Source organism: Dendronephthya gigantea, unplaced genomic scaffold (assembly GCF_004324835.1).
Source record: "Dendronephthya gigantea isolate DGI-Jeju-01 unplaced genomic scaffold, DenGig_1.0 000003F, whole genome shotgun sequence".
Classification (NCBI taxonomy): domain Eukaryota; kingdom Metazoa; phylum Cnidaria; class Anthozoa; order Malacalcyonacea; family Nephtheidae; genus Dendronephthya; species Dendronephthya gigantea.
In genome coordinates, this window is record NW_021163013.1 from 3,316,009 (window position 1) to 3,328,548 (window position 12,540).

The 12,540-nt window shown below is 36.0% G+C and overlaps 1 protein-coding gene across 3 annotated transcripts in view; it reads right to left on the bottom strand.

The window, feature by feature from the left end:
- LOC114540583 (betaine--homocysteine S-methyltransferase 1-like) overlaps positions 1-12,533 on the bottom strand; it is a 40,760-nt gene extending 28,227 nt beyond the window's left edge. Inside the window, exons 1-10 of one of the 3 annotated variants that reach the window (XM_028560708.1) lie at positions 11,093-12,531; positions 10,913-11,027; positions 8,170-8,302; positions 7,489-7,574; positions 6,228-6,437; positions 5,394-5,541; positions 3,831-4,013; positions 2,811-2,941; positions 2,302-2,387; positions 143-299 (exon numbers count right to left, since the gene is read on the bottom strand). In XM_028560708.1, the coding sequence (XP_028416509.1) occupies positions 215-299; positions 2,302-2,387; positions 2,811-2,941; positions 3,831-4,013; positions 5,394-5,541; positions 6,228-6,437; positions 7,489-7,574; positions 8,170-8,302; positions 10,913-10,948 (1,098 nt within the window). In that variant the 5' untranslated portion in view covers positions 10,949-11,027; positions 11,093-12,531 and the 3' untranslated portion in view covers positions 143-214. The other 2 variants (XM_028560722.1, XM_028560716.1) reach the window with 2 other exon arrangements.
- Positions 12,534-12,540: the final 7 nt, after the last annotated feature.

Genomic DNA, 12,540 nt, shown 5'->3' on the forward strand with positions numbered 1-12,540 from the left:
TGACTCTCAAGATGTCTCAAGATTGGCTAGAACTGCCTCACGTGAGTCACATAATCGTAATCCTTTAATATGAATAAAAAATATTTTTATCAAAATATATATATTTATATTATACAATATAACATATATAGCTAATATATGTTGTACACAAAATGCATGCATGTAAAAAGAAGATATTTTCAACGTTTATATAAACGTTTAGTCACAGCGTCGTTTATTTCAATAGCTCAGCAAAGGCGGGGCAATAAGGTTGACCAGACGCAGGTTTTAATTTCATCCAATATTCTTCTTTTCTCAACCTTATAAAAATATAACAAGAATAACAACACAAATTAGGAGCTAAGCTGAGTTTTCGGATGTCTATGAGGTTTTAGGCCTCAAAAGCTTTTTGCGGCACATCAAGTGAAGTATAAGATTTTGCCTCTGATACATAATTAGGTTAAACTTGTTCGCCTACATGCGTGCTTTCGGATTGTGCTGATTTCGGTACCGATCATTAACAGAAATGTCATCAATGCTATAACGTCACAGCGTATGTGATTAAAAGGTTACCCGCAAAATGAGTAATTTAACAACAGTGATGACTCATATGCCTTAATTAACAAAAAAATGCAAAATGGAGCGAGCACATGGTCTCCAGTTACTATGACGACACATCAGAGCTAGGTAAATCTGACATTGCAAATCTCAATATGACACGGCTAGGAAGCGTTCTCCTTAAATAGCAGGGTGGCGGATCATATTTTTTTTGGGGGGAGTGCTAAATTAAAAAAAATCATCGTGTTGACAGACTGCCACAAAAATGGTCCATATACAGGGTGTGTCAAAAAAATGTCCCAAATGTAAAATTTCCGTTTTTCTGGATATTTTGCAGAATTTGGCAATTTTTTGTGTTCCTAGAGATAGTTAAGACTTATCTGGTATACCTAGGCCAAATTTGGTTTTTAATTAACAAAATTATGTTACCGGGGGGGTGGTTCCTTTCCACTGATATTGAGAGGGCTTGCGCGCGAAAATGTGAAGCTGAAATTGAGATATTATTTAGCTGTTTAAAAGTAGGAAAGCTTTTTAATAAACTGTCAAAGTTTCAGGAAAAATAATGCAAACTGGGAGGAACGCGCGACGCCTAAAGGTGACAAATATTTCATTGCGCGCAGTGGATTAAATGCATCGTTGATTTTAGCGTGACCGATCTCATGCAAGGCTGGGCAAATGAATAAAATAAAGCGAGAAACTGAACAAGAAGACGAAGCGATTTAATAACAAGATTTTTATTCTTGATGTTAATCCTCAACATTTCCACGATTTCTTTCTAAGCAAACTGCGGCTCGTCTGAGCATGGTAAACACTGAACGGCGAACCACATTTGTCTGTCCTGGCCTCAAATTATCCATTTCGTTCGAAATTCTTTCTTGCAAATCGCCTATACGCGACCACCGGCAAATCTAGGCGAATGGACAGACAAATGGTTCGCTGTTCAGTGTTTAGTATGCTCAGACAAGCCGCAGTTTGCTTAGAATGAAATGGTGGACATGCTGAGGATTAACATCACGAATAAATCGCTTTGTTTTTGTGTTCAGTTTCTCGCTTTAATTTATTCATTTTCCCAACTTGTATGAGATTGGTCACGCTAAAATCAACGATGCATTTAATCCACTGCGCGCAATGAAATATTTGTCACCTTTAGGCGTCGCGCGTTGCTCCCAGTATGCATTATTTTTTCTGAAACTTTGACAGTTTATTAAAAAGCTTTCCTACTTTTATACAGCTAAATAATATCTCAATTTCAGCTTCACATTTTCGCGCGCAAGCCCTCTCAATATCAGTGGAAAGGAACCACCCCCCCGGTAACATAATTTTGTTAATGAAAAACCAAACTTGGCCTAGGCATACCAGATAAGTCTTAACTATCTCTAGGAACACAAAAAATTGCCAAATTCTGCAAAATATCCTGAAAAAAGGAATTTTTACATTTGGGACATTTTTTTTGATACACCCTGTATATAGTCCTTACTCACGCTTTGATGCAGAGTGAACAAACACAAAGTAAACATATATGCACATTGCTGGTAATGTTCTTATTCGATGTTTTATTCGACGTTTTTCACTTTTCTTTGCTAATAATTATGTAAAGCTTTTTCAAATTTCCTCGCAATTTAGTCCAATATATAAACGCTAGAATTATTAAAGCTCATTGCAAAAAATATATAATATAAAGTGACTAGAAAATTAGCTACTAGCAATATAGTGCGCTTTCAGGGCCGAAACTACGGTGTACATACTACAAATTTTAATACTCACATCCCTGAAGCCGTTACAGAATATTTTCCAGTAAATGGCGTGTGTTTCTGACTGCTCTCTGCCTTTCTTCCACGTTCTTTCTCAAGCTAAAACAGTAACGATTTTATTACAAGATCGCAAATATAGTAAAAATAAATGAAGGGCAAAATAATGATAACAATCACAACGGATACGATTACGTAGATTTGATTCCTTCTTTTTAGTTACCTATAACTTATATATTTTAATTAAAAAGGAATTAATCTCTCCGGATGATGATAGAATATTAATCAAGTGAAACAAACAATAATAACGCTTGAACTTGTTTCTATGTTCGTTTTTCGGCTTCGATTTTGAAATGAACATGTCATGATCAATCTTCCTTAAATGGAAAGTTACAGATGCATGTATACATGTGAGCAACATACTGCGCAATGATTGAAGTTAATTATTCACGAATTTCACAAGTATTTTTAAAATATATAACGTCACGGAATTAAATAACCTGTATACCATACTCGTTTCCTCACCTCCTCAGAAATGGCTCGAATGTGGTAAGACTTAATCCCGCAACATCCACCAAAATACCTCACACCAATATCATACGCTCTACGTGTCAATTTGTGGACATCCCACCTTGTTAACTGACGTGGTTCTAAGGCTGCAATGATAGTATGAAGTTTATCAACTTGAAACCAAAACTCTAGCTGCATGTAATAATATGTGGAAGAGGTAACATCATGCGAGCACAATCAATCGATACCGGTCAATCGTGATCCTGGACCGATCTTTCCTAACCATGTTGAATTAAAACCGACCACGAATAAGCGATTTTCTATACCTATTTTAAAGGCTTATAGATATAATTAAACTAGCTTGTTGGTACCTCACGTAAGTATCTAAATATTTAATATTGCAAAGCTTTCGGACCGTAAACCCGGACCATCATTGCACTGATAAAACTTCGCAATATTAAATAATTATCTAAATATATATAAATAAATGGTAATGTTTCACTAACACTCTTTTAAATTGAATTCATTTTCTGCATTTCCCCTAACTTTTCTTGGCGTTTAATCTTTTATCGTTAAATAATTATATTCTGCTGATATACGTGTATATAAATATAAATATATATATATATATATATATATATATATATATATATATATATATATATACATATATATATATATATATATATATATATATCCGCAAAAATTAATAACGGAATATTAATCTTTAACGATGAAAGATTAAACGCCAAGAAAAGTTAAGGCAGATGATGAAAATGAATTCAATTTAAAAGAGTGTTAGCGAAACATTACCATTATTACTGAATTTGACACCACAGATCAAAGCAACTACACACGTTAAATATTATTTCTTATTTTTCCGAATGAAGGTAAAAAGTTACTGACTTTGAGAGAGGAAGAAAAAAGGATTTATAAATAGATTTAATGGGAAGTACACATTGAATTTAGTTAAACTCGGGTAAAGTCATATCGGTTCATTAATTTATTAATTTTTGAAAAAGGCTGAAAACTCACCATAAGGCCACTCGGCTACAGAAGAATAACCAGTGCTTCCACCATCCGGGCAATGATATCCAAGTGGCTGAAAAGAAAGATGGGACTTCAAACCAGCCTTGTCTATACCTTCTTTCATCTTCGCCACGCTTTTTAGTGATTCAGAAGGATCAATATCGCAGTTTACTCCAATGATATCAGCACCTGGTAATAACGAGAATGTATATGGAGTCTCCTAAGGCTGTACATTCTATTTATAACAGTGGATTAATATCACAGTTTTTTCTGCTTTTTAAACATGAAAATAAAAGAGAAATTATATAAATCAAATAATTTTGATCGTAAAACTATTTTTGTGCACTTTATTATAATGCTAAAAGACACTTCCCGAATTTGCTTGAGTGAACACAAAACAACAGCTTGGAAACGAGGCGGGCAACGAAATCTATTATTAGTGGGATGGTTTTCATTGCCCGAGAAAATTCGAGAAGTGTCTATTACACTAGTAATCAGTCCAATTTGGTGTAACTCGATTGTATCTTTAATCACATGCAGATGGTACATTAATCACTAAAGGTTGTACATGAAAATCTAAAAATTCCTAAATGACGTCATTTAGGTTAGGTTTGCACATTGAAGTGCCTATTACAGTAGTAATCAGTCCAATTTAATGCAAAATTAAACACGCAATCACAAAATCCCATGATCACAAACTGGCAGTTTTGTAAACACGAGTTTGATTTCACGCTAAAATTGTAATTGCCACATTTTATATTAATTTCACAATTTTATCATTTCACAATTATTGTCCCAAACAAAATGACATGCATAAGTAATCCATATCCGTCGTATATAGCAAGTTGCCAACAAGACACTGATAAATGCAATTTTTGTTTTTGAAACAATAGATATACACTGTGGACCGTCCTTAAACAGCTAGAACGCAGTGAAGCGACAACGACGCAATTGGGACAGGGAGGGTAAACCAAATAATTATGATACCGGATAATATTTTAGCGTTTTCACGACCCGTTACGAATCCCGTCGACTTAGTGTATATATATTTGGCAATAGATTTTAGGAGTCCTCATTGTGTCACGACTCGTGACAAAATTTCGTAACGAGTTGGGTATCAACTTTCAAACGAGTTTCATGACTCGTGACAATGCGAGATTGCACATGTATAAAAAGGCTCTGGGTACAAGTGTATAAAAACCAACCAAGAAAATACTGAGTTGAGCCACAGAACTCCGTCGTCGAGTTTAATCAGAGTTGCAATAAAGCTGCAGGTACGCGGGCACCACCTGGAGGAAGGTTTGCTTTGAATGAGGTTTGTGAGGAGATTTCACACGAAGTTGAACACCCTAATTTTAAGTTGAACATGCATGTACAAAAAAAAACATTTATTTCTTTATGCTGGTTGCCACTTGACTCAGTGAAGTAACGTCATTTTGAGGAAGGTTTTCAAAACTTGAAATCCTACAGGAGGAAGGTTCAACTCCATATGCAACTCTGAGTTTAATATGTTATTGGTCAGTCTAATTTCGACATTGTAATTTATTGATTGTCCGAAACAATCATTACCTGCCTTCACCAAACGCACAGCACACTCATCAGTTGGGACCCCGTTTTTGTCTGATTTTGACGTTATACACATACTGGCTAGAACTGGTTTTCCTGTCTCTTTAAGGACTTCCACAGCCCATTCAAGTTCTTCACAAAAACCAAATAACTACAAATGAAATTTTGAAATACAAGTTACAAGAGATATTAGAATGCATTTTTGCTCTAAAAGTGAAAAGACGCACAGAGAAGAAATAAGCGCGATAATTCAGGGGGAGTTCTGTCCTGCTGGACCAATTTGTTTGAAAACGTATAAACAAGTTCAAAAATAGCAATAATAATAAGAATACCAAAAAATATCCGTCGGCCATATATAAAGTACAGGGGGTGGTCAAAAAAGTACCCCCCCCCTCTATAAAAAGTACCAGCTTCAGTTGTTTGAATTATATGAGAAGAGGGCGCTAACAAATCATGTCATTTTGTCTATATTCAATCAGTTTTATATCTTTGTGTTTTAAGCTTGTGATTAGAGCAATATAGAATGTGAGAAAAACTACACGAATAGTTTTCTAGACTAAAACCCAAGATAGGCGCTTTTTAGCCGAAATTCAATTATTTTTAAAAATAAACCTCGCCCTATAATTATAATAAAATTTGAAAAATTGAGTTTGTTTGAAGTGCATGGGATCTACATAATTCACCATCATCGGTAAATGGAGGCAGAACATGCAACTAATATGCACACAATTTTAAAATGCATGATCCCATGATGAGTATTCATCGACTTTGAAAGTCATAGTAATGTTTATAGCCCCCCGCTTGCTACATTCCATGGTGTTCAGGCACAAAGGTTACCTCGGCAATCAGGAAATCGGGGTTTTGTTTCACAAAAATTTCCACTTGCTGTCTAAAGATTTCTTGTACATCTTTCTTAGATCTAGATCCATCTTGGTAAAGCTCTGTGGGCGAGACCCCAGCCGCCCATAAGCAATCGTATTTCCCTGCGATCTTCTTTACAATATTGCAAGCAGACTCATTGACATCTTCTAATTCTCCGACTTGATACTAAAAAAAGTAGTAAAGCATGAGAGTTTAGGAAATTATTAATCAATTTTGTTATTGATGTGGCTACCAATTGGTTGATTTATGTATGCAGATCAGCTGCATGGTTGTCATAGCGAAACTGATCTGTACAAACATAACATCGTTTTTTTCCTATCAGAATTTTGTTCTCGAGAATTTTTTTTCTAAAAATTAAGAAACAATTTTGAACACGATATTCTAATTTCAATTCAACAGGAATTTCTGAAGGGAATTATAGGTCAGGAATTATAGAGAATAGGTCAGCGATAAACGATTACCACGATTATATATTAGATTAGGATGTTAAATAATTTCATAACATGATAATAAATAAGTTAAACTAAAAACATTAATTAACATAATTTATTATATGATATGCAGTCATTGCAGTGTTTTATTGGCGAATCTGCCATTTTGAAAAGCGATAAAAAAAGTGCGATTATCGTGTTTGATTGATAGAGAGGAGGCATTGGTCTAGATCAATGCCTCCTTACCAACCACGTTAGAGACAACTAAAATCTGTATTAAAAAAATTGTATTCGTTTTCTAGGTCGCTTTGCCGATTTTTAAGGAAAATTTAACTGTTTTTACTACCTTAGACATCCTGAAATGATATTTTATGAAAAAAAACCATTTAGGAAGAGAAAAAACTCGTTTAAAATGACATATTTTGGCCTAGGACATTGTGAGTGAATGAACATCCGAGACTTGAATTTGCCCCCTATTAACGCGCCCCCCAATTTCTTCTCGATTACCCCACAAGCGTTATTTATAATCTCTATCCATTGGTTTGATCCATTGATCTGGAATCAGAAAGGGAGATAAAAAAACTTTAAAAAAAACCCAGTTATTTATTATATAATAAACTCGTGTATATCATTCTCGTGAATATCATTCTCAAAAGTCGAAATTAATTCCATATTTCCGCCCATCCATATATTATTCTCTACGTAATCGATTATAACATAATCATTTAAGTTCGCCAAGTCATTATTTTTTCAACTCAATAGCGATATATAAACAGTTGATTTACCTTTTCCAATCTGTCGTTGGCTGCATATGTTAATGCTTGCAAAACATCCGATCCGGCCCTGGCAAATTCCTTGTGGAGGCCCTCCACTAAATATTGAAGGAATTATACGTGATTGACCAACCAGCTGATCTGGGTATAAGCCAATCAGAAGCTAGATCTTTGACAAAACTGAATTATCATTTCCTTCATTGAGTATGACTTCAACACTCGAAAATATGAAGTAATTTTATTATATTCATGTGAAAACACGTTTATTTTTTACCAATTGTAAATTAGAATTTAAATACTTCACCATACTATTAGTTAGAAGAATAGGGATGAATAACACCAGGCGCACAATAACTCAGTTTTGTCGAGACGCTTTAGGACGTCATGATCTCAGATCAGCTGGAATAGATTACTGAAACGCAAACACTGCTAGCTGCAGGGAAAGCCTAAGCTGGGCCCTACGACACACGGGCGCAGTTTTGCAATTAACTTTTTGTGGTCTTTGCACAAAAATCATACGTAAATTCTAATTGCACGTACACCAGCGTAACTTAGCATTTTGACTTGCATGTGAAATACTATCAACGTTAAAATGCGTGATAAAAAAGAAGCCTCATGCATGTTCTATGCAGAAATGCGCAGAAATCCATGCAGAGTCATCCTCAAAAAATGACCTAAACTAGCTGTCTGTACCTGCATCTGGATGTTCTACAGTCACCTCCGCTGTCCAAGGTCCAGCACAAGCATACCCTCTTTGTTCTAATTCCGTTATATATCCTCCATCACCAATCAAAATTTCACCCGCATTCAACCGTTCTAAAATGCCCTATAATTATAGGCATCGCGAGAATACACATTATAATAATAATAAAGTACAATAAAATACAATAACATCGCATTATACATTTTATTATATTTGCATAGAGATTTATGCCCAGCAGAATGATGAAATAAAAATCGACGTATTTCACTGTGTAAATTAATTTCATGCAATTTGATTGGACGTACGATGTTTTTCACGTGTGAAAAATTCTATACACGCCTTTTGATTGGACGTACGATATTCTTCACACGTGAAAAATCATCGTATATCATTTTGAAATGGCTTAATTTGCATAGCAGCTCAAAAGGTCTATTTGTTGTAGATGGATGAAGTGAGAGCTCTGAAAGAAAATTAATGAATATATCGCTTCGCGAAAAGGGCACAATGCGAAGTCGTGCATTCAACAGCAACACCAACACAAAAAGAGAAATTATTCGTGAACCATTAACATTTATAGTACGGGCGTGCTGATTGGGTGAGAAGCGTGTTCCTATAACTTTATAGAAACTGAGAAACACGGGAATATTTTTTTGAATGTTGCACTATATTCGCATATTTATATATAATAACATAACGTGTTTATGACTGATTAATTCTGCCGAAATTCACGACAAAATACGTCATCAGTATACGTATATGAATGGAATTCGTGACATCAGCGCGCAGACTCTATTCATCGCGTTTCCCCCCACCGTGGAATAAGCGTATAAATAGATTCTGTTATTCGCAGGCAAGGGCAAGGTCAGGTTGTGAAATACACTACGTCGTAGTGTTACAGTTATGTGCAAACGTTGGGATGCTTTCGCAATTATAGATCGAATATGAGCATCCCATTACGCACAGGCTACAGCACACAGCAAGTAAGCACAGCAAGTATTAGAACTAGTCAACTAGCACAGTCCGTACTAACAAGAAGGCACAACAAGTATAAGAACTAGCACAGGCCGTACTAACAGTACGCACGGCAAGTATTAGAACCAGCACAGGCCGTACTAACAGTACGCACAGCAAGTATAGAACTAGCACAGCCCGTACTAACAGAAGCACAACAAGTATAAGAACTAGCACAGGCCGTACTAACAGTACGCACGGCAAGTATTAGAACCAGCACAGGCCGTACTAACAGTACGCACAGCAAGTATTAGAACTAGTACAGCCCGTACTAACAAGAAGGCACAACAAGTATAAGAACTAGCACAGGCCGTACTAACAGTACGCACAGCAAGTATTAGAACTAGCACAGGCCTTACTAACAGTACGCACAGCAAGTATTAGAACTAGCACAGGCCGTACTAACAAGAAGGGAAGTCACAACAAATATAATAACTAGCACAGGCCGTACTAACAGTACGCACAGCCAGTATTAGAACTAGGACAGGCCGTACTAACATTAAGAACAGCAAGTATAAGAACTAGCACAGACCGTACTAACAGTACGCACAGCAAGTATTGGAACTAGCACAGGCCGTACTAACAGTACGCACAGCAAGTATTAGAACTAGCACAGACCGTACTAACAGTACGCACAGCAAGTATTAGAACTAGCACAGGCCGTACTAACAGTACGCACATGCAGCAAGTATTAGAACTAGCACAGGCCGTACTAACAAGAAGGCACAGCAAGTATTAGAACTAGCACAGGCCGTACTAACAGTACGCACAGCAAGTATTAGAACTAGCACAGGCCGTACTAACAGTACGCACAGCAAGTATTAGAACTAGCACAGGCCGTACTAACAGTACGCACAGCAAGTATTAGAACTAGCACAGGCCGCACTAACAGTACGCACAGCAAGTATTAGAAGAACTAGCACAGGCCGTACTAACAAGAACGCACAGCAAGAACTAGAACTAGCACAGGCCGTACTAACAGTACGCACAGCAAGTATAAAAACTAGCACAGACCGTACCAACGGTCTAATTACCCGCTAAAAACAACTACGAACCGCAGCACGAGAGGCAAAGAAGATCAAACTGAAGATTGGGCATGAACTCAAAACTCACCCGCAGCACGGAGGATGTCGCAGACTCGCAGCAGCAATACACTTAATACACAGATCAGAGATTCGCAACAATTCAGTTTATACAGCTCAATAATTTGTATTTTGCAATTCAATTGAGAAAACATAAATTATTAAAGCATTTAAATCCTTTCATTCCTTCGTAATCCGCGTGAAATTAGTACTTTTATAAGGATCATATGTGTTGTGGTTACAATCGATTGACATTAAGTCGATTGAGATTTGAGACACTGCCATCTGATCATTACAATGGGTATTGGTTCTTTGATTCAAATTTCGACGATCAAATTTCACACATTTCATATATTGCGAAATTTGGCGAACCAAAGTATAGCGAACTAAAGCAGCGACAAAGCATTTGTTTGAACAAACCCCTCAAAATAGTACGTCAATCTTCAAACATTGAAACACTAAAATGTATTACCTACGATAGAAATATACGTCTATAGACTATAGGCATAGCTATATATAATGATTCATCACCTTATTCACATACATGCATCAGATTAATTTTCTCCACTTTGCCTTTCTTGGACATGTTTCAAACTAATATAACTATATCTTATCTATATATAGATGATCACGTACATACCGGTAAACTTTTATCGGCTTTCGCCTCCTTGGACATTTTTCAAGCTAATATCTTGCAGTGATGTCGGCGGGTCGAATGAACTGTGGAGTTTCAGGTCAATGATTTCGTTCTGCATCTGCAGGCAATGTAGCAATCACGCAATACTAACTTTACAAAACAGATGTATCACTCAGCACTGACCTTTATATGTTATGGAGTACGATCTTCGAAATTGAAGGTGCTCCGTTCGCACATGGCGGTATGTTTTTTCGATAGTTTTGATTGGGTGACGGTTCCGAGAGCCTCGGATTGCTTTTCTTCATTTTAGAAGAGCAAGATTGAGAAATGAAATTGATTTGCTTTTTAAGATTAACGCCTGTCTTCAAAAAGCTCACTCACGCTCGCCGGCTGTGACAGAGAAATTTTGCAATCAGTGTGAAAGTTATTTCATAATCAATGAAAAGATTCAACGTAAAATATTAAATCAAGCTACTGTTTGAATGAAAATACCGTCCTGGAAAAGTTATGAGAGGAATGAGAACTCCCACTCAATGAGCGTTTAGTGAGTGAGCTTTTAGAATACAGGCGTAAGAATCTGTTTTTCTGTATCAACTCAATCTAGGTAAAGTGCATTTTACCATATTATAATTATTATTAGCGGAATTTCTCCCACTCGTGCAGGCTCATATTATCAGCAGACAACTTCCATAAACAGCTGGGAAATTTGTTGTCGCTGTGCAAGTGGACTGAAAATGGGCAAGTGATAAGTACGTTCAAACGTGGGAAAGTGAAAATTGCCCTTCCCAATGAAATCGTGGATTGTACTTGATATATTGAGTATTTGTGTGCTTTTACCGGCTGACTTGTTCAGCTAAAAAATTATGAGACTATTTAAAAACTGCGAATATCTTTTGCTATATTCAATTATTCATATAGTCCATATTAATTTTTTGACTCAGTGTGATTAAATATTGTGTTTCTGATGCGTATTTATTTTGGGCAAGGCCGTTTCGGGGGCTTTAAAAACAACTTTTCCCACGAATGAAATGTCTAGCATCTTAAACAATTGCAATGTTCTAGCTGTGCGGGAGAAGATTACAGTACTTAATAGGTTAATTACAGACTTTTTGCAAATCTCGCTATAGTGTGGTATTTTATACGGTATACTTTCTTTTAAACACCTGACAAATTTGATTTAAATAGGCCGAACGCCTTGCGAATTTCTTTTCATATGTCGTTTTAAGAAATATTATAAAATTTATTTACATTAATTATGTTATCAAAATTATGGTCACCATCGACGTTTATACATAAATTATTAAAAGTTAAAGGTTTTGCCCCGCTAAAAGTGCGTAAAATTCAAGTTAGTCAGAATTTCGGTTGATAATTTTAATGATGGCGAGTATTAATTGTATATTAATATATTATTTTACGTTGGAAAAATTATAAAACATGAATTAAATAAATAAAATACCATGCATGTGTGCGACAATGCCTTAATGGTTTATCAGTTTTACAACCAGAGGCCGGTTGTTCGAAAGGCGTTTAGCCTAAACCACTGTGATACGCCAAAGTTTACGAATACTCTCATAGATCTTGTGAATGACTTAACCTGCATCTTATGCATTAAAAAAATGTACTTGAAAATT